We start from the raw sequence: 23,942 nt of genomic DNA on the forward strand, positions 1-23,942 counted from the left end.
ATTGGTGTAGTCTCAGGCCCTTCTTAATAAGCAAATTTGACTGTGCAAATTTGGGGGCGGCTGTTACAAAGGACCCTTTATTAAGCACTGGAAGTAATACATTTATATTAGAAGGTTCTATTACAGTGAGTTATTCAATGACTATGGACCGTTTATGCCCCCTTGTGGAATAACAGTGTAATTCGACTGTGTTGGAAGTGCGTCATTCAGTTGTTATGAATCCGTAGAGTGAGGACTCCAAAACGCACGAGAGTTGCCTCATGTCATAAAAGTGGTGCTATTAATCGTGTGAGTGCATCTAAAAGTAAGTTTCTATGTTTACTGAGTTTATTTCTCTTGTTCTTTATGGAATATCACTATAATCCTGTTTGTTACATTCAATAGGCCTAATTAATGTCGCATACGGCCGATCAACCTGCCTATATTATCACACATACATGCACCCAATAAATCCTCAACAAACCCGATAAGCATCTTCATTGCGTCCTGACCAGACGTACCACAGTGATTCATTTAACCCGATCCACATTGGTTGCTACAAAACACCCACCACCACTCGTTACAATCCTATCCTTCCTAATTGTGTTATATCCAGGTATGACAAAGTTCAGTTGTGGTTTCAGCCAAGTTTCTTGGACGCATATAATATCTGGTAATGTTGGTAAATCACTTATAAACTTTTTAAATTCTTGACCATTTGCAATTACACTTCTAGCATTCCATTGTAGAATTATAATTGTCATTTAGTTTTAGTTTTCTGACCACCTTTTGATTCCTGTGAGCTTGACGCACCCTCTGGCTGTCCTAGTAATGACTGAATTTGCTCAATTGACGTATCATTTATGTCCAAATGACGAGCTGCAGCAGCTATTATAATCTTCAGTTTTTCAGTTCTTTTATTTGTTTGAGCAGTACAGTTAATAACATCAGCAATGAATGCTACAAACTTGACCTTATTAACGACAAGTGTATTTTCATTAACAGGGCAGGTATGCTTGCATTCTCCTTTTCCTACATCTCCCTGCATGGGGAGAATGTTACTACTCCTTACATCTCTGCGAACAGTCTGAACTTGTTTAACTGCCTCTGCATATGAAACATTGTTTAGAGTCTTATATTTCATAGCTTCCATGGCTTGCTTTTGAACTTCACATCCTAGATAGGCAGCACTATGAGGTCCACCACAATTGCAGCATTTCACTTCCACTCCTTCTCCACATCTTCCATATTCATGGTCTCCACCACATTTACAACATCTTCTGCCACCTTTAAACACGGCTGCTACATGCCCAAGTCGTTGACATTTAAAGCACCTCAAAGGTGGACATACAAACGGTCGTACTGTATAGGATATATATCCTATTTTGATACGCTCAGGTAGTCTCTTGCATTTAAATGTTACTGCCACAGTAGTACTAGCCTCTCTACTTCCATTCCTATTTGTAAATAGACGTTGCATCTCAGTCACCATTTCTCCCTTCAATTGTGATTTAATTTCATCATCTGCTAGTGTAACCGGTACTCCTGTAATCACTCCCTTAACATTCTCCATTTCTCCCGGTATATGCACTTCGATAGTTACTCCTCCCCATTCCTTCATTTTCAGTGCTTTTTCTTGTTGTTTTTTATCCACACAATACATTAGCACACGGTTGTTTGACATATATCTTGCAGCTTTAATATTACCAACAGCCTTTTTAATTAGGTTGGTCAGTCTAATCGGATTACTGATGTTTTCGATTGTATCTGCAAGCGTTACCATAACCTTAAATTCAGCTTCCATCTTCCTGGTCTTATTGTCCCTTCCTTTTCCTTCAGAATTGTTACCATCCGATTCTGATCCCCTTGTTTTCCGTTTCTGAGTAGATTGAACCTGGGACCATTCCTCTCCATCTATTAACGAAGACTCATCTTCCCCGTCCCAACTTCCTGCATCCATCTTCCTCAGTCACAGCACAGCTGTTGCTAACCCGCCAACCACCAATCCACTCTCCACCTTCCACACTCCCACCCACACTGTTGAGATGATGCCCTTTGGTCTTTTTATATTCTACAGATTTTGGCTAATTAACGATAATCCCTCCCTCTTCATTAACAGTCATGATTCTCCAGACTTGCCCAAATGGGAGCTTATGCTACCAGAAAATTCTCATTGGTTCTCAAAATTATACGCATTTGATGTATCTTGACTCCAATTAGTCAGATTTGTCATATTGAAGACAAATAAAAAGGTTTATGCTCAGATTTTCTACTGGAGCTTGCCCAAAGTACTTTGGGTAGATGTTGGGTGCATTCCGCTTTGCTTGTAGACATGCAGAAATATTAACTAGCATTACTAGTTTTACAATATGGTAAATGGACTGCATTTATATAGCGCTTTTAACAGACCTACGGCCATCCAAAGCGCTTTACATTTGCCTCACATTCACCCATTCATTCACACACAGACGGTGGTGTCAGCCATGCAAGGCGCCATCCAGCTCGTCGGAGCAGCTGAGGTTAGGTCTTGCTCATGGACACCTCTGCACTTGGTCAGGTGGAACCGGGGATCGAACCACCAACCTTCCAGTTTGTAGACAACCTACATGAACCACTGAGCCACTGCCGCCCCACCTATATCTTTATATGGCAGAAATAGTAAGAGTAGTCTGTAGTTCCAAATTTAGCAACACACTCACAAACCTCCCTAAGCACTTCCCCTCGGGGCAATCCCTGTCGCCAGTTTGAAGTGTTCCACAAGTGGACAAGAGAGGTTTATTGTGACAGGCCCTCGACTCCTTGATTATGACAGAGGGGACGAGTCTACTCATATATACTTAGGAGTGTTGGGGAGTAACTAGTTACATGTAACTAGATAATGTAATTTAATTACAAAATAAATGTATCTGTAATCAGTTACAGTTACTGAGATAAAATGTGTAATTAAATTACAGTTACTTATGAAAATGTTAATTATTATAAAGGGGGTTACATCTGAATATTTTCTGTAAAAATCTAGGATATGTTGAATAATATTAATTTGTTGCTTTGTCTGTTTTTGATGTGCAGGATGCCCTTTGGCATTTGCAGTGTTTTTTAATTTTTTATATACAATTGCTAGGACCCATTTCTCAATACTTGGGTCACTTTTTCAAATCTCTTCACACAGTTCTCCTAACAAACTTTCAGCTCAGCACAGCAGATAATTTCACATAAAAAATGCACTAAAACTACCAAAACAAAAATCTTTCCCCTCATAAAGGTTTTCAACCAACACACACACTTTGTCAATCCCCAAACGGACGAGGCGTTTATACTTGACGCACTCGCCGTTGTACTATTCTGTGAAACGACAGAGGGCAACTCTGAGTAATTGTTTTATAAACCATCAGGAAACAGCAGTGAGAGAAGAAGTAGAAGAATGTAGCTACACAGGTGACCACATTTATTTTAATACACTTCACCAAAAAATATACTACAAAAGAATCATGTAAAACTCAGTAAACCTTGATATTATTACTTGTGACATGAGAACAAAATGTATGCACACATGTATACACCTAAATTAACGATCTCTTAAATATTTCCTAATTTCACTAAACATTTTCATTTAGTTTCGTAATTTTTTTTTAATTAAACATGGATCTTTATTTTCAATAAAAAGGCTTATTTATGCTTTTGTAGGCTCATTTTGTAAACATAAGCAACTAATCGGTATGTACAAACTAGGACTCGGTGTAATGAGACGTCATGCTTGGCTTGATTCGCCTAGAACTCGTGCATCTTTGGATGCAAAACCACGCGAAAAGTTACAAAAAATGTGCTGCACACCGCTACGCGAAATGGGGCCTCGCACACTCAACCCACACTACCGCCCACTCCGCGATAACGTCATTTTTGCCGCACGCGACCTCACGCTCGTCTGGACGTGTCGAGTATGTAAGAGTCGGTTTTGGTGCTAAGACAAAAGCTGAGATACACACCTCAGCAATTGAACAATAAAAGTCACTAATCTTGAGAAAAGGATCTCACAGAAACTGTGACAACACCCTGACAAACATTCCTCCCCCCTCCCCATTTTGCCCTCTCCTTGTCCTGGTTTCAAGTCACCAAATGCAGATATACCAGTGATGATGTATTTTGTAAATCTATTGTTTTATCCCTTTCATGTTTGATGTCTTTTTAAAGGTCTCAGTGCGAATGGTAAAATGGTCTCAGTTTCACTGCAGTCACTGGTAGTATTAGAAAGATTGGAAAACTAATGAGAATTCAGTTCTCCTTTGAGTAGTCTCTTCAAAGATATCTGATCCACTCCCCCAAAACCAGGTGGGGGTGTTGCAAATATTTACACAGTAAAATCCCCAGTGTTAAATTAACACTGCTCAGAGCACATATGGTCCCACTCTACAGAGTGTTAAAGTAACACTGAATTAGTGTTAAAGTTAATGAGATAATTAAGATATTAATTAAGTGATGATTGACCATTAGTGGTGAACACCTGATGATAATGAGCAGAATCACTGAAGAAAAGAGAAAAAAGAAAAACACAAGAACTACAACTGACTATAAAAAAGACATTCAATCTCTGAAGATCTCAGCAGAGGAGGATTAAACAACTCCACAAACAGCATTATCAGCTTCACACATTAATAACCAGACTGACTTTATGTCTGTTATACGTCTACAGAAGCTCTTATTGAGGTTTAGATGTTGATGTTTTATTGAAAATAATAGTTTTGTTTGAAGTCACCATCATGGTAATCAGTGTTTACTTTAGTTGGCCTCTTGACCCTTGAGTTGTTAACATTGTTTATATCTCTGGCTGCTGTAACTGTTTGATATGGTGAGAACAGCAAGAGAAACTTGATGCTTGTTGTTTATGATACAGTTGTTATCATCATATAGTGCCTTATTTGCTGATCTCCTGAGAGTCAATGATTATAGTAGCCTTGTGACTCTACAGCGGAAGAGCCAGCAATGTTTTCATCAGAAAAACTAAACAATTATCAAAAAAATTTTAGATACATTTTGTACTTCAGTTTAATAACACACACAATAAGCACTTCTAACTCCTGCGAGTATAACTCAAACACAGACATCAAGAATCAGCCTATGAATCTCAACAATGGTGACATGCTTCATGCCGCAATGCATTCTGGGTGCATTAAGCAAAACTCATCTATGGCTCCCAGAATGCATTGTGGCATGAAGTATGTCACCATTGTTGAGATTCATAGGCTGATCCTTGATGTCTGTGTGTGAGTTAATCTCGCAGGAGTTAGAAGTGATTAGTGTACAATCGGTTGCAAAACTTATTAAACTTTTCTAATTAAAACACTGCTGGATCTCTTCTAGAATTACAATAAAAAAAGTTAATAGTATATTGTTCTTACTCAGTCATAAGATCAATTAATTAAATCACTACACAATGATCATATTCTTATCACTGAGCAGCCGACAGCATCTGATTGTGTTTTCTCTCGCTTTTCTTGCCATAACAAACTCAGTTACAGCAGCCAGAAAAACACTAATGTTAAAAAGTCATCAAACTCCCCAACTAAAGAAAACACTGATCACCATGATGGTCACATTAAAAACGAACAATTTTCAAAACAAAATCAAACAAAATTTCAGTTAATTCTCAGTAGACATCTGACAGAAATAAAGTCAGTCTGGTTAGTAATGTGTGAAGCTGGTAATGCTGTTTGTGGAGTTGTTTAATCCTCCTCTGCTGAGATCTTCAGAGATTGAATGTCTTTTTTATAGTCAGTCGTAGTTCTTGTGTTTTTCTTTTTTCTCTTTTCTTCAGTGATTCTGTTCATTATCATTAGGTGTTCACCACTAATGGTCAATCATCACTTAATTAATCTCTTAATTATCTCATTAACTTTAACACTGATTCAGTGTTACTTTAACACTCTGTAGAGTGGGACCATATGTGCTCTGAGCAGTGTTAATTTAACACTGGGGATTTTACTGTGTACAACCCTTTTGTTCTAGTTGGAGTATTTAAGGCTGGATGTTCTAACTCTCTGGGGGAATATTCTGTAGTCAGAACCCCCCGTGCAAACTGCATGTAGATGTGCCAGACATGATGACTCTTTTAAATTATTTTCATATTGCTTTGCAATTGTGTTTTATGTTTTTACACTGATCAGTTGTGTACCATGGATTCTTGTTTACTTATTTACTTTTCCTGTCTGGCCAAAATAAATGTTAATCTTGATTTCTCTTGTATGGTTCCGAAATCATTATTCTAGTATGGATCGATGTATACTCCTTTATTACCGCAAAATCTAGGGTTATGATAGATCACACCGATGACGCCACGACTGAAGCATGGAGCGCAGCGTGCGCGATATTCCGATTCCTGACTATCGCTGGGTTAGCACGTTGTAGTCCGTGAATATTACTAAAATTACATTTTTTGTTGAGTGAGCATGTGCAACCACTTAAAGGTAAAATATTCACTCTGCACCCTCTGACTAATTACAGAAGTAACCATTTTGTGTCCGTGAGCGCGCGGTCCGGACGCGTCATGTCTCTCTGCGATTTAGGGTCTCTCGATGAACGAATATGAAAACTAGGAAGATACAAAGAAAATCAACGATCTAAATTAAATCGCAACTAATCGTAAAATCAGCTGATAAACTCTAAATGTAGCACACTTTATGGAGTCACTTAGAATTGGAGTCAGATAAAATTATTAATGGAGTCAGATTTAAAATGAGATTCCAATAAATTAAGAGAACTTCACCGAAAGGCTGAAAAGGCTTACACGCAGAATTCCTTTTGACCAATTTATTAGTATCCGGTTTTTGGGCTAATGGATGGAAATTTACAAGTATAAACAAGGCTTAATTCACTGCAATTTATGTGACATAGTCCATTTTTACATTTCAGTATAAAATTGTTCCTACGTTTTTCTTTTGAATGGATGGTAATGTGTAGGTGTTCAGTTGTGTAGGTGTTTGGTTACATCTAGTTTCAGAATATATATCAATATAGTATTACTGTAAAAAAAAATAAAAAAATGTTTGCAAATTTCTGTCTTATTAGGGCCCGAGCACCGAAGGTGTGAGGACCCTATTGGAATTGCCCTCTCTATTCTTCTTCTCCTAAATTAATCGCATTTTTGAGAGCCCAAACATGCTCGAAATGAAACTTTGCACTACATCAGAAGTGGTGGAAATCTACATCTGATATGGGTTTCAGAATTAAGCGTGGAAAAATGGCTCAATAGCACCACATGCAAAATTTCAATTAAGCGTCATTCGCACTCCGTTTCACATACAAGTATGAAATTCGGTACACACATGTCCAATACCTAAAAAAAAGTCCCTGGAAGCAAAATCTGAAAACCCAACAGGAAAGGTTGCGTGCTGCGTTCATCCATTCAATGACACTGACTCCGCAAATATGCAAATAAGAACGTTAACCCAGAGAATACCCAGGATTAATTGTTAACCATGGGAAAATTATGAGCAGTGTGAAGCAAGTTAACCCAGGATTTAGTTTAGAGTGACCCTAGTTTAAAAAGCACTAAGGTGTCCAATAATAATTTGTAAAGCTTATATGGATTTTACAAAATTATATTTAAAATACAGTATGAAAAAAGTAAAAGTAACTTTCTTTTTTGCTGAGTTTATGAGTACAGTATATAGTACTCAGCATAAATGAATAAACCCATCTGAACATAAAGATATTTCCCTATATCTTAATGATTATTAAGACTATTACAATTCATGAAAAGATGACAAGCCTAATCTCCAACTGTAATCAAAGCTAATCAAACTCTTCATGATCGCTTGAAGATAGGCTACCTACTCATGAAGCAGGTTGGACATAAGCAGTGTTAAAGTCCTGATAAAATATGCAGTCTCTGTGCTTGCTCAAACACTTTTATTTAGAAACAATAGATTTGATATACTATCACAAATGACAATATATTATATCATTTTGGCAAAGATATGGCAGAAACCTGAATGAGTGAACTTTCTTCAATTAGCTTGTCTTCACAGTTATAGCTAATACAATTGAACAGTAGCCTACAGAACAGGAAAAGTTTAAAACTCCCAATTCACTACATAAAGTTCATACGTTTTGTTAAAGAATTTGGTTTGTGTATATATGTATATATTGCAGTGACATTTAAAGGCACCTTTGAAGGTCCATTAAACCCTTAAAATTGTTAAAACATGGAACAGACCTGAGACTAATAACATATCGAAATACAGTACGGATAAACATGCTTCTTAGCTATTGCAGTGCAACTTAAGTGATACATAAAATTATCACTGCACAGCAATTTAAATTGTAAAAAAGAGAACTCGAAATATTGAACTACAATCTTGAAAATCACCTGAATGACTAAATAGCTTAATACATCACTCCAAACAGGATCAATCCATTAGACCTTTATCACAGCGGAATTGAATACCGGAAATGCGCGTCAAAGAAAGCAGTGTGTCGATTATTCCGGTTATGTATATTTTAAATGTGCCATTAACTCCTGGTTGAACAAGCCCCTCTTAAAATAAGCATCCGGAGGATGATTTCAAAATCCGGACATTTCCAGTGACAGGAGAAGAGATTAACTGATAATTAGTGTGTACAGGAGGAAGAGGAAGCCGCAAGGGTCGTAAACAACATATGTGATTATTTCACCACATGGTGTGTCAGTGCTTGTCTAAATCAGTGTGTGAGACCTGATGAATAAGATCAGAATGAACATATTTATTTGTTTGTATTAAATTGTTTAGTCATTATTCTGTCATTGACAATCCTTTCACTGTATGTAATTCACACATTTATACCAAAATTAATTAATATTCAAAGTCAATGCATTACTGTTTAAGATTAATCAAATGTTTAACATCATTAAATTTCTTTAAGGCAGTTACCACGCATTCATTCATCAATTTTAATACTGCATACAAAAAAAAAACAGGGTTATTGTAGTTTAACCATGGCATTTGTAGTAAAACTGTCGTAAAACAAATAATTAATCCACGGGAAAAAAAACATGGTTACTACATTTTTACTATAATAAAACCATGGTTAATTTTCGAAAGGGTGTTTATCAGTCAAATTCAATTAAAAAGGGAACATTTCAGTAGGCGGAAGATATGAGATGTAAAAATCCTCACATACTCCCGCATATTATTTTAAAAGGAGCCTCATCCCTCCATATCAGTCTCACCCACGCTTTCCTCTATTCTTTTAGTGTCAGTAAATGGTGAAATCGGAGGTAAGGGTGTCGTCGTTTAGAATTAGAGCACCAGATGGCTGCAGTAATGCCGGCGAGACATTCCTTTTGATTGCGATGCGATGGGATTTGATGTAGTGGTACACTGCTTCACTTACCAGAAATAGGAAGTGTGATAAAGGTCTATTGGGATGAAGAAAAAAATCCCAAAGAGGGAAAAAAAAGCCCAGATGCACAACATGCAATGCCTCTGCATAATGCTGAGACTTTGTTAACTTGTCTTAAAGGGTTAGTTCACCCAAAAATTGTAATTACTCATGCTCAAGCCATCCTAGGTGTAAATGACATTCTTCTTTCAGACGAACACAATCAGAGTTATATTAAAAAATATCCTGGCTCTTCCATGGCAGTGAATGTTGCTTTGTTTCCCATTAAAGTGCATCTATCATCATATAACGGCTCCGGGGGTTTAACAAAGGCCTTCTGAAGCGAAGTGGTGCATTTGTGTATGAAAAATGTCCATATTTAAAACTTTATAGACTAAAATATCTAGATTCCGGCGGTCAGCGGTACACGAGTCGACTAAAAGAGTAACCCCTGATGCTACGTTTTGTTTTGCTCTATCCTCTGCGCGTCTGCGTTTGTCAATACGCATGTGTCAAGGGTCAAGGGTTACTCTTTTAGCGCAAGTCGTCTGAAAGAAGAATGTCATATACAGCTAGGATGGCTTGAGGGTGAGTAAATCATGGGCTCATTTTCATTTTTTGGGTGAACTATCCCTTTAAGAAAAAAAAAGGTTCTAGCTTTCAAATATAATGGCTTTCACATACTGCGTTAATTTAGCATTAATGAAGGATAATATTTCTCTTCAGAACAGACATCTACTGAAAATCAGCATTGGAAATGACTGGAAATAGACCTCAATCCATATTTCTATCCTCCTTTCTGACACTTGTGATGGTAACACACAGTATAGAACATGTTGATGTCAGAGACTGGGTCAACAGAGATGGAGAGAGGCTTGTATTCAGTTTTGATTTTCTCCCAAAGGTAGGTCATGCCGATCTCCAGGGCAGGGGAGCGGCAGTGATTCAGGGACACGTGAAGCCAAGGGTCCTTGCTGACAACGACAACTTTCAACACAATGTGACGATGAGATGTGTTAAGTGCCATACTCTCCACTCTGCCAAAGAGCACTAGAAACACACACACACACACACACACACACACACACACAAACAGACCATTTGATCATTTAGTCGAATTCCAATAAAAAGTATTTAGTTTTTCAGGTTGTGCCACAATACATTTTTCAAGAGCATCACCTGTTTTGTTGCATATGCCAGGAATCAGATCCATTAGTGGTTGAAGTCTGTTTTTGTCGTGAGAGCTGTTATGGCTTGGTGTTGGGTGGAGATGTTCAGCACAGCAGCTCCACAGGGACGTGTTGTAGTAGTAATGCCCACAGCAACTGTGATTTGTTTTGGTGTCATAAAGAATGGCATGGGTTGAGGAAGAACAGCATGTTTTGTTGCTATTATATTCCAGCAAGAGGTTTCCACAGCACTCTGATTTCCCTGTTAGGTTGTAGCGATGACCCGAGCAGCACCTCATGTTTTTGTGGTCATAGACTTCTGAACCACAACAGAAAGTACCATCCGTCCTGTCGTGTCTGGATAGAAAAAAGTAGGATAGAAAAGTCATTTAATAGGCAGCAGAGATACAAAATGCCCAAGGTGGAAATTTAGCAAGTCAGTTTCACCAGCACATGATCCCCAGAAAAACACTGCTGTAAGGGAAATCCCTGTATTCTAACATGAGAGAAATTTTCCTTCACAGCATTTTTGTGGCCGTGTCGTGTGTCTGCAATGCTGTGTGGAATGAACTCCAATTATTCATTTTGGGGTGTTGATTCAAAAATATTTGCTCTAACATGCCTTTTTTGGGAGTTCTTTGATAGGTTGTTTATGAAAGCCTGTAGACTGATTTTTATGGGAAGGACTGTTTTAACTTTTAACAAGTTTGTTTGATCAATAATACAAAAGTATGAGTAAAAGGTATAATAAGCTATACATGAAATAAAGCAAACAATTAAGTCAAACATTCAAAGTCAGTGCTAGTCGGCTACAACTGTAACGTAAAGTTATAGCCTAAAAATAAAAAAGTAATGAAACTTCACTTTGCCCTCAACCTAAACGATTTGCCAGGGAACAAATTATAGATCCATGAGACCAAAGATCAGCCGTTACATCTACACAAGACGAATTATAGCTCGAGACACCACAGAGACATCAGAGCCAGCAGCAGACGGCAGAAGGACTGGCCGAGGAAAGGCTGCTCTCGCCGGGGTTAACGAGCGCTGAGCTCCACTGATCCACTGGAGCTCACAACTCCGAAAACGGCAGATAAAATGTTCAAATAGGCACTCTTTTTATAAATAAACCACAGATTTGCGCTTTAAACAACTACATTATCGCCTGAAAAAGTCTTCAAACTACGTTTTGTCACACATTAACAGTAGATTTGAACAAAAAAGACGTGTAAACACAGCCCATGTCAGAGACGAGCCGGCTGGCAGAAGCCCCTCCCATGACGCAAATTTGCGTCTGTTGTGAAGTGAATGTCACGCGCGAATGAAGCGAGTAAACTCAAAATGCTCAAGCGTCCAACTTCATGCGAATAGCGCAAATTATTTGCGTCATTTGCGTCCGGTGTGAACGCTACATTAGACTTGGACAGTCTGTTATTAGTTGTAGCGATTGTTGTAGCGATTGTTGTCGTCCAATAACTCGCGATTGAAGGATCAGAATTGAAAGTATTTTTCTCTAAAAATGGGGGGGCTGGCAGAAAGAAATTGGGAATTACTGCTGTAAGCTCAGAAAAGAACTTTGCATTGAGTATATTGGGGCCTTGATTCTTTAATCACCAGAAAAACTGCCACAAAGAAGAATTATGGCCAGTGACAGAAGAAAATAACCAGATGTTTCCTGCTACATATCTTGTGTTTTTGTAGGGAAGAACATTGTGTTACATAGTGTACTAAGACAGACGGAAAATTAAAAGTTGTGATTTTCTAGGCCGATATGGTTTGGAACTATTCTCTTATTCCTGCGTAATAATCGAGGAACTTTGCTGCCGTACCATGAGTGAAGCGGTGCAATGATATTATGCAACGCCTGAAAATAGTCCCAGCTAGGTAACTTCCAATGTGACCGGCGCTAAGTTTGTGTAGTTGCAGAGTTGCAGGTATTCCGGTTCAAATAGATACGGTTCAGAATCTGCACCAAAGTAAATATCTTCTGAATCCTCTCTCACAAATGTCTCCATGTTTACAAGGCACGCTCTCTGTGCAAGCAGGTTGCCACGTTGGTTAAGTTGACGGAAGTTAGCCTATTATCAGGCGCTGCGTAATATCATACTAACGTTCTAATCAGATTCAATGATCTATGCTAAGCTATATTAAAAGTGCTACCGCCAGACCCGGAGATCGGCGAAAACGGTAAAACTTAACTGGTTAACTCTACGGGAGTTGGAAAATGAGCCTATTTTCAAAAAAAAAAAAAAGTGTAGTGTTCCTTTAAGGTAAATTATGCTTTTGAATTTTTTTTTGTTGAGGTTGTTAGTGGTTATAAAATGTTGATTTATGCCTAAATGACTGAGAGACTCCCGTTCTCGAGCGGTGCCATGAATTAGTCTTTGCATTTGCCTCTACATGCATCAGTTAGACTTGAATTTCCAGTTAGAGACAAAGACTCTTTTTTTGTCAAGACAGCATTGTACATTCTGCTATTTGTTAATGTTTTGTCCTTAAGCTATTACATTTTCAGAGAATCACACAGTACTACTTTTTGTTCTCTGACTTATTAGAACAGGATTATACATGTTTTTTTACATTGTACAAAATGCTTTACGCCTAAAGAAATGATCAGTACTTTCAAGTATGTAATTCCACACCTCATGGTTGCTGTGTATTTGAAATAATGGGTCAAGGTTTGGCTTTTTAGCAACTTATCCCATCCTGATAACTATACCATCTATATCTGGAATTTTGCCCATTAAAGTTGAAGTATTGCAGATGGCCCTTGAGGATGGTAATTGCACGAACAGCTGCATGCCACTTACATTTGGTTGATAAGCAAAAAATACAAAGTGCACTTTTAAATCAAATCAAAAGTTTGTACTCCTACCTGTGTCCATTACAGCAAATATGCACGTCAGGTTTGTAGGGTTGTCTTCCACAACAGTGCTCGCCAAGACGGGGACGGGTTGACAGGTGGCAGGTACTGTTTGATGGAGCATATACAATACCTCCGACACACTCAGACTTCTTAGGCACATCGCGATGAAGGGTTCCATTACAGCACAGCACATTGTCTTCGAACGGAGTGTAAGCATGTTCACCACAGCACTGAAGGACACAGGTAAACAGTATATTAATGTATGTATGGGATACCATGATGTATTTGTATGAGATGTTCTATAAAGCCTAAGCTAAGCATCAGGTCAAAAGGCAATACTACCTTAATAAGTGCTGATAACCCATACAGATTCCCTGAGCAACAAATTTCTTCCTTGGGATCGTAGGGTTCTGATCCACACATAAATTCTGGAAGAGAACGAATGAAAGAGTGGATTTATTGCTACAATAACCATAAAAAAAAAATCACCATTATTTCCAGTGAGGGCGAGAACAAATTATATAAGTTAAAACACCTTAAAAATATCAGCGTGGGCAACTATCAAAAGTTACTAAAACTCAATCGTCTCTGTAAGGGAGATGTGTAATTATAAGTAGACAATGATAATGCCAAGAGCTTTACCTGTGACTTTGGGGGGAGTGCTTGTAGAGATTTCCAGTAACACATAAAAAAAACACACACACACACACACACACACACACACACACACACACACACACACACACACACACACACACACACACACACACACACACACACACACACACACACACACACACACACACACACACACACACACACACACACACACACACACACACACACACACACACACACACACACACACACACACACACACACACACACACACACACAGTGAGTTAATGCAATTAGTTATTGTACTTAAGTATCTTTTTGTGCTAATTTGTTTTAGTCCAAATGGCTTTATATATGATAAACAGATTTAGGCTTTTATTCACATATAAACACTGATTAGCAAACACAAGAATGAACCTCATTTGTTCTTGCTGAAGCTCAAACGTGCTGTGTAACACAAGAATGAACCTCATTGGTTCTTGCTGAAGCTAAAACGTGCTGTGTAACACAAGAATTAACCTCATTGGTTCTTGTGGAAGTTCAAACGTGCTGCGCAACACGAGAATGAACCTCATCACCTAAAAAAATTAAGTTATGAAACTTCTCTTTGCCCTCAGTCAAAACGATTTGGCAGACAACAAATTATAGATTTATGACACCAAAGATGGCCTGTTAGATCCACACAAGACGAACCACTACAGGACATCAGAGCCAGCGGCAAACGTCAGAAGGACTGGCCGAGGAAAGGCTGCTCTCGCCGGGGTTAATGAGCGCTCAGCGCCCGGTGATTCACTGGAGCCCACAACTCCAAAAACGCAAGATTATTTTTAAAAGAATAGGTGAGAATCGAGTCCATCGCGAGAATCGAGTCCTTTCGCGCTGCAGGGCCTCCAGACGCGTGTCAATGCGCCTTTCCATTGACTTAACATTGAAATCACTCACTCCTGACGCTCTATTCGCGTTTGGTGTGAACACAGCATTAGGGTACAATTAAACCATTGTTTTCTTCTACTTAGAGCAGGGGTAGGCAAGTTCAGTCCTAGTGAGCCGCTGTCCTGCAGAGTTTGGCTCCAACCCTGAAAGACGTCTATAGAAGCTCTTATTGCGAATTACCAGAGGTTTAGATGTTGATGTTTAATTGAACACCATTATGGCGATCAGTGTTTCCTTTAGTTGCAGTTCCTTTAAAACTTAATAAATAATATTCACCAACAATACTTTATTGCCACAGATCAGACATTCTGAATTTTGATTTTTAAATACATTCTAGGGGGGAAAAGTTTAGATGCACACAGATATCAAGAATCAGCATATGAATCTCAACAGTGGTAACACTTAATGCTGCAATGCATGCTGGGAGCCATGAGTTTTATACTATGGCGGTTTGGTAGGGTTGGAGCTAAACTCTGCAGGACATCAGCTCTCTAGGACCGAACTTGCCTACCCCTAACTTAGAGGTACAAAAATATACCCTTAAGGGTACCACCCCAGTGACGGCCACTTGTACCTTACAAGGTACAATTTTGTACACTTATTTTTGAGAGTGCAGCTGTGACTAGAATTAGCTTTAAAATTATTCTGAAGTTTTTACATAGACTCATTAATGCTGCTCAGAGGTGGCATAAATGCATGTACACAACAATTTTAATAATATACTTTTATACAAGAGACTATGGCGTCTTTACACAGAATTTTGATCAGGCACAGAGCAGCCTTAACTCAGCTGTGTAAAGATGCCATGTAAAGAGATCATTATTAATCAGGTCTGTATGACTCACCAGGTCGTTGTAGTTTTGTTATCAGAATCTGTGAGAATAAGATTTAGATTATAACCTGCTAAAAAAAAAAAATCAAACAGACATGAAACTGTAAGAGCTGTATACACACACCTGTTTGATCTGTAGTGCATTTCTCATTTAAAGGCTTCACTAGTAGTTCAGGGGTGACACAGCAGTGGTGGGTTCTGTTGTCATATGGTTCTGCGCCACAACAAACATGATTTTCCTCCTGTAAAATCAGTTTGTTGTCACAACACAAATGAGTCGTCGGTAGGAAGAGCGCTGAAAGAGAGAACAGGACATCCTTGATCTAATAGGATGAAGATCAAACAATCTCGATAAAATCAAAACCATGCTAAAATGCGTCAAAACTGAACAATGCGTGGTGTTCAAGTCGCATCAAGCTGAACGTCTACCTTTGCCACAGCATTGCACTTGAGCGCTGCTTGGAATGAAAACGCTGCCTTCACAGCAAATCTCATTTAGGCGATTGTAAGCTACAGATTCACAGCAGTCAGCCACCAGATGGCTTAATCCCATAGTTAAATTACCTGCAACACAATAAAATACAAGCAAAAACAGCCTACAGTGTTCAGTCTTTGCAATTTACTTTATATACTTTATATTTTATATGTCATATACAGGAGCTGGACAATGAAACTGAAACTTGCCCCCCTCCGGAGAGTCCGGACCGAGGGAGACGCCACAGACTTGATAACAGCGTGTAATTTTCTCACTCAATCCACTGCTTCTGCTACTGATTGCTTTTATAGGGAAAAGCTGCCCAGAACTACTGGTCTAGGATCTGTTTTCTTCGCAATAATAGCATAATAATAGAGTTGGCAAAAGATCCAGTGCGTATCTGTATCTATCGTGTTTTCACTTCGGTGAGTAATGTAGCCAATCACAGACATGTTTGTTGATTTCTTGAACGCAATGGCCAATCACAGGTGTTGAAGTTAGAATCCACTCACCGCTCGAGATTTTGTCCAGTGCTGAGTTCTGCATGCACGCAGAATCGCAAATCCTCTCTAACAAAGTGTAGACATTATGTAAATAAGAGATTCATTGTGTACTCAGCTTCACTGATTAATATAACGGCTGTTTGTGAGATCAAAACTTTATAAACTAAAATATGTATTTTTTAAATAACTCTGATTGTGTTCTTGTGTTGAGATCTATGATGGCTTGAGGGTGAGTAAATCATGGGATAATTACAATTTTTGGGTGAACTATCCCTCCCAGAGTGAAGCATGGCGGTGGATCAGTGCACAGTCACCAGATCTCAATATTATTGAGCCACTTTGGGGTGTTTTGTCAGAGAACGTTCTTCCATGCATAAGGAATGACTCAAATCCATCTGGCCACTGTGCAGGACTTGTATCTGTCATTGCCAAGAGGAATGGAAAAGGATAACGTTGGTTGAATTTATACTAATAAATAAAGTTTCAGTTTCACCGTGCAACCGCTGTATTTCCTAAACTCGCGAGTCACTTCTTCCGTAGTGCAGGCTAAATCAAGGCTTGCAGAGAGTCTTTCCTACCATTACAGCAGGAATTTCCTGTTCTGATGTAAGACATGTTTCCACAGATTCCCAGATGATGGCTGCTTTCCCTCTGTCCAATGGCACTATAAATAGGACAGATCATCTTTACCAAAACATTTGGTTCATTTACACTTAAGTGATGGCAAAACATTTGTGTAAAGAGGCTCTCTTATTTTTAAGGTTCTGTGTAAGGTCACTTACTGGCTTCCTGTGTCGTGTTGAATTCACGAGGAACAAAGAAACATATTAAAAAAAAAAAAGATGAATAATGATTAGTGCCGTTTGGGGAAGTTACCCAAAAATGCTATTAAAGATTAAATTCAGTTTGAATATGAAATTGACTTGTATTGCGAACAGTTCATCAGCGCAAACTATTTGCAATCTTGAATCTAAATGCAATCATTTGATATGCCTCTGATTGCAATGATGTCATCATAATGGCAGGAAAAAGGACACGTGAAGGGACATCCCTCCATCCTGGTATGAAACACCCACTTATCCAAATTCCTGGCAGAAAAAAATAAACCTCTCCCTACATTTGTTTTTGTAAGAAAACCGCATTGTGAACAGCACTTGATGATTTCATTTGACAAAAATGTTTTGAGTTTTTTTTCATCTGTGGAATGCCCAAAAGAAAAGTCAGTTTTTCTTCTTTTCTTTTCATCCATGCAATTGGAAGCGGTCCAAAACAACTGACTTTCATTGAGTGGACAAAACAGTTCTTCTGTTTTCCACAGAAGGAAGCCACACAAGTTTGTAATGACTTGATGGCGAGTAAATTATTTGTAAATGATTTTAATGTTCAGGTGAACAATCTCTTTAACCTAAACCCTTGTGAGATCAGTGTGTTACTCTTGTCGACGCCTGTTAGTGTTGGTCCTTGCTTTAATGTTTTTGCAGACTGAGTCAGCATATCTGCTGTAATCTAGTGGCTGTCAGTGCAGTGTAAACTGGTTTAAAGACAGGGTTGCCAACTTTTGAGTTTAGCTTGGAAGGAGAATTATGGAGGGCGGAACTTGGATTCAGACTCTGATCTCCAATATCGGGTCAGTTGGATAAACATCAGGCACAGCAGCTAAGTGTTTTACGAGTTTGCACTTACATATCATTTATAGAGAGTAATTTAATGCGTATTTGGCGTGCTGTCCGGGGGGAGGACTTCTAGTGTGGCGAAGGGGTGGTGGAGGGTTGCTGAGAACTGTCAACAAACGGAGGTAGGACTGCTGCGTGCACTCTTAAAAAAAAGGGTTCCTTGAGGTTCTACATAGAACCCTAGGGTTCTATACTTGGCCAATAGAACCTTTTACAAAAAAATGGTTCTATGTAGAACCCTTGGAGAGCAAAGAACCTTTTTTATTAAAACGGTTCTATAATTCATGTTTTATGACTGAAGTGTAAACTAAAGATTACACAATAATTATAGGCCTACACAACACATTCACAAAGCTTTTTGAGGAGAATGACTGCTGTAGTCAAAAACAAGAGTCAAAAAAAATTTATATGCATGAATCAATGGATGATTTGAGCTTTTTAATGCAATTTTGTACATTAGCATGAAACTTATATTTCCTACTACATTATAGTTGGCTTTTTAACAAAGAATTGTGTAAAATAAATAAACTAACCAGGTGTTTTCTTTATTTTGTACCATGGTTTAATCTAACCCGAAGGGGGCATTAAAAAACAAATAATCGTAAAAATGCAAGTAGTGACGTATATGTGTTGCGTCATCCTTTCTTGAATTCCTATTGGTGGATTGGCGAAGATGAACTTGAGACGGTTAATTTTTCAAACTGAGGAGTCCGCCATCTGCCCGTTCAGCCATCAGGTAAGTTAAGTTTTTACATTTTTAAAACCATATTACTGAAATATGTAGTACCATCAGTTAATATTCTGTTAAAATTAATGTTAAATAGTGATACTAGAAGAAAAATGGATAATATTTACTTCAGTTAAAAGTATTGCTGGTTAGAACTGAGTGGCTTCGTCAGCCGTTGGTTCAGAAAGCCCTGTTAAAATGATTTTGCTCGGTTTTTAAACAAATTAAGTTACAGTCTCCCTTTATTCCCTTGTCAGTGTTAATTATGTTAATGTCAATAACAATAAGACAGCTGTGTTTAGAAGGAGACTAAGCGTGATTTTATTATTTCAGTGAAGCGCGCGCTCGCTGTTTATTAACGGTAACTAATTGTACAATAACGTTAGGCGCCGATTAAAAAATAAAAGCGAACCCGTTGGAAGACGGAGGGATATGGGAAACTTTGTGAAACCATGAAACATTATCTACAGATCAAGCATAATAACAGTAACATTGAATCATCTTGGAGAGAGTTTCGTCGTGTTGACTGTCGTAACCGAACGCGCCACGCAGTTTGAATAGAGGATGACTGACAGATGCAGTGGAGGGTTGTGTAATTTGGATATATGCACCTGAAGTAAACAATGTTTTGTATTTAAGATGCTGCATGAAATGACAATGAGGTTTGGAACAGACTTGGCAAAGAACATGGAAACCTCTCTAAATGAAATGGCCCCAAACATCATCAGGAGTGCAAAAGAAGGAAGTAAAAAAAAAATCTATATGCCAATCTCTTTGGACCAGCAGAGGAAATCACAGAAGGTAACTTCACCAGGGTTTTTCCTGCATAACTTATGTCCGGCACACCCCAGGTACCCCTAGAGCAGTGGTTCTCAAACCTGTCCTGGGGACCCCCAACCAGTGCACATTTTGCATGTCTCCCTCATCTAACACACCTGATTTAAATCATCAGCTCATTAGTAGAGACTGCAAGACTTGGGACGTTTCTCAATATGCGTACTTGTCTGTACTTGTGTTCTCGTGAGCTCAGTGGCTGCACCTATAAATTGTTGACCTATAAGTGTTAGTATTAAATTAATAGTTTACCCTAAAATGTAAATTCTGTCATCATTTACTTACCTCTCATCATTTAAAATCTGTATGACTTTAATCGTCAGAACACAAAAAAAGATATTTTGAAGGATGGTAAACGAACAACGGCGGTGCCCATTGACCTATATTGGTTTTGTGTCCATACAAATCAAGTGAATGGGTACCAGTGTTTTTCAGTTTCCAAGATTCTTCAAAATATCTTTTTTTTTGATATGCTGTAGAAAGAATGCCATTTATGTTTGAAATGACGAGAGTGAGTGAATGATGACAGAATTTTCATTTTTTGGGTAAACTATTCCTTTAATTGAATTCAGTGCCTGATGTACACTAACTTGTATCTGTTTGTAGGTCTTGTTAGGAATGCTGCACTCATTTTATTGCCAGCACTTTTCAAAGAAAACGCCAGCTTCCTCTACTGTGTAGATAGTGTAAGTATAGAGTCTTCTGTAGTTTCATTAACATTTGAGGGAGTTGACTTAATAAAGGAACTGTTCATTTAAATATAAAAAAATATTACTGTTTACTCACCCTTACACCAAAGTTTTAAACAATTTTCAATAAAACTTACCCTATAATTTACTCAATCTCTTTCTTAGTAACAAGCTTTGTAATGTCATTGAATAGCACCCCAACTTTTGAAACTCCCAAAAAGTGCTCTCCAGGGGTTAAAATTCGTCCCTGGACAAACCCTGTGGATGTTTTTTGCTGGAGTAAATAAATGAATAACTAAGCACAATCACACATCGGCACATCAGCTTCACATAAATAGTTTTGAGTCTTGTTGGTTCTTGCATGTCGCGTGCCTATTTGTCATATCTTATGTTGTGTCACGATTCAGTCACAAGAACGAATGAACCAGTGGGATTCAAAGTAATCAAAGTGGCATTACAAAGCTTGGAATGATTATAATTAAATATAACTCAGATTGTGTTGAACTGAAAAAAACAAGTCATAAATGTCTAGGTTGCCTTGTTGGTGAGTAAATTATGGGGTAATTTTAAGTCTGTTTCTATGAATTGGTGAAAAGCACTCATTGTTTGTAATTTTTTTTTTTTTACAGGAACCCAAAGGTCCTGCACCAACTGTAGTGCTTAACGGCTGTCCTGATCCCCTCAAGGCTGAAAGTGTCAGCATTATAATGGACAACGTGAACATTATAAGAGAGGCAGACATTGACATTACACAGGCTGTGGAATGCCTGTTTGCAGCCTATTTTCTTTTCAATGTTCAGCTTGCCATTAAGAACACAAAGATTTTCATTCAAAAATACATGCTTAAACTAAGATCTCGTCATGACACAAGAATACCAATACCTGTACTAAAAATGTACAGTCAACTTGTGTAAATAATACTATTTAATAAATGTGTTATTTTTGTTAGGATTGTGATTAGTTTCCTCAGTTCAGAGACATTTAAAAGAATGGTATATATGTACATAGGGTATATAAGCAAGCTGGTATATATTAAAAATTTAAAATGCGTGAATGTTTATTAAATTGAAAAAGAGTAAAATGTTCAATTACAATTTTAAAAAAGTACAATTGCAGTTAATATTAAATGGTTGTATGTAATTAAACATTTCAAGTTTAGCTGTCTAACACAGATACAGAGATGTAATTTTAAATGTTTATGTATGTTTTTTAAAAAGTGAAAATGCTTGGTCTAATACAGAATATACAGATTTTAAATGTTTATATATGTTTTTTAAAAAGTGAAAATGCTTGGTCTAATACAGAATATACAGATTTTAAATGTTTATGTATGTTTTTTAAAAAGTGAAAATGCTTGGTCTAATACAGATTTGAAATGATAATATTTATTCTATTTTTTTAAATAATAAATTTAATGAATTTTAAATTTTTGTACTGTCTGGATTGGTTATATTATTAAATACCGGTGATAACTTAATAATAAAGAACCCTTAAATGGTTCTAAAAAGAACCATCTAACTTGGATTCCAAGAACCATTTGGGGTTCTTTTTAATGAACCCTTTAATATGGTTCTATATAGAACCATTTTGGGGTTCCATATATGAAGCAGGTGATAGAACCATTTCTGGTTCTAAATAGAACCATTTCTTTTAAGAGTGTGTATATATATATATATATACCTCTATTGTTGATTGGCTGAGTGCTCTCCACCTGTGTCAACTATCTGAACGTGCTTCTCCTGAACCTTGTTAATAAAACATTTAATTTTTCTCACGGCAAGGTTTTTATGAACTGTGTGTCACAGGTGGTTGGCAGACAGATACGATTCAGTTCAAAGGGTTTATTCTTTACAGATCCAACAGCAATGCAAACGGACAGCAATACACACTTAACATAGACAATACCGGACACTGACCTGAAATTAAACTGAACATACAAGTGTTAATAATGGTTCAGTACACAGCTGAACAAACTAACGTGAATTTGACACAAGGCGCATTTATACACTTAAATTATGTTCTTGCTCTGTGCATGTTTTGCCTATTCTCAAATGAGCGAGGTTTTCTAGCGTATTTCAACTGTTCAGGTAGGCTATTTGCAATTGTATGACCCATTTTAATGTCAGCCAAATACCACTTTAAAATTCGTCAGTAAATATGAAGTTACATAATCATTATCAGTGCCGCCGCTCGCGTAGGGCACCAAGTGCTCAGGGGGGCACCACAAGAAAATAGCCTACTTTTCAACACACAGCCCGCCTCGGATTGTTTTTAATCCACGCACAAATCATTAAAACACGATTAACACTATCAGTGCCAAATTATGTTTAGGCATGCCCATGCCTAGAGCCGCGGTTCAGCCTGGTCACACAGAACGTTTTTGGATGCTATTGGCCTATACTCAATGTTTTTGGAAATTGTCTGAGTTCCAATAAAAACAATCAAAATATGACTTACACTTACCACGCACACTACTGCAAGAACGGCTCAACTTTATATAATGCGACGCACAAAAAAATGACCTCGCCACATATTGTGAATACAATTACAATCTATTAGAAATGAATGGTTAAGCGTGTTCCTCCAACAAGCCTATTTAAACATTGCATATTATATTTCTTTCTCAGCATCACATTCAACAAAGCAGAAACAAATACAACAGAAAGCAAAACAACGGGAATGCATCTCAACATCTAAACCAAACGTTTGTAAGCTGCACTGCAGTACAGTAAATCTTTTTCGCGTTATTAAAAACGCAAAAGTTGTGCTTCTTTTTACTTAGAGAACGCCGTGTCCCGCTGCAAAATAAGCGCGCGCTTACACAGAAAATCAACAAAGTTGCGCAGTGGAATACAAAAGCGCGTTCGCTCCCAAATCATGCCAAATGACCGCGGTGATAAATACTGTCCCTCGACGCCCAGTTACCACGTATCCAGAGTCGGTGGGTTTTAACCGTTTCTTGTTCACTGGCTGCCAGAATTTGCTAAACTTCCAGCTTTCTCAGCGCAACTCCGAGAGCGCAGCAACCTCCTCACTCACACTGGTGCATGGCTCGTGACCAGAGACACTTAAGCACGAGTGCGTCAAAACGTCCCCGCCTCCATCCAGAAAAAAACCCTGACACACTGAATTGTAGCTAAATAGATCATCCCGCATACAAAAAAAAAGAAACACTGACACACTAAACTGAAGCTAATCAATCTCCACATTAGTGGTTGCACAAATAAATCCATAACAAGCCACTGCTTTATATAAACCACTAATATCAGACCCACTTTAGCTATATTAGGTGG

At 38.0% G+C, this 23,942-nt stretch overlaps 1 protein-coding gene across 3 annotated transcripts; it reads right to left on the reverse strand.

Annotated features, from left to right (window-relative positions):
* Positions 1–7,863: 7,863 nt before the first annotated feature.
* LOC307131416 (uncharacterized protein) lies at positions 7,864–23,691 on the reverse strand. 3 transcript variants are annotated; one of them, XR_013817166.1, is made up of 11 exons: positions 17,509–17,969; positions 17,305–17,390; positions 16,178–16,312; positions 15,873–16,043; positions 15,762–15,789; positions 14,008–14,027; positions 13,708–13,793; positions 13,375–13,595; positions 10,513–10,859; positions 9,875–10,383; positions 7,864–9,784 (listed from the first exon to the last, which is right to left on the reverse strand). XR_013817166.1 is itself a non-coding variant. In XM_079825057.1 (10 exons), exons 2-10 carry the CDS (start codon positions 17,339–17,341, stop codon positions 10,121–10,123), a joined length of 1,308 nt encoding a protein of 435 aa, XP_079681183.1. In that variant the 5' UTR covers positions 17,342–17,390; positions 23,575–23,691; the 3' UTR covers positions 7,864–10,120. The 3 variants fall into 3 exon arrangements, 2 of the variants coding, with proteins under 2 accessions (XP_079681183.1, XP_079681182.1); XM_079825057.1 differs by lacking the exon at positions 17,509–17,969 and adding an exon at positions 23,575–23,691 and having other exon boundaries at positions 7,864–10,383; XM_079825056.1 differs by having other exon boundaries at positions 7,864–10,383; positions 17,509–17,809.
* Between the last annotated feature and the right edge of the window lie 251 nt (positions 23,692–23,942).

The sequence above is a fragment of the Gobio gobio genome, assembly GCF_949357685.1.
Source record: "Gobio gobio genome assembly, chromosome: 9".
Classification (NCBI taxonomy): Eukaryota; Metazoa; Chordata; class Actinopteri; order Cypriniformes; family Gobionidae; genus Gobio; species Gobio gobio.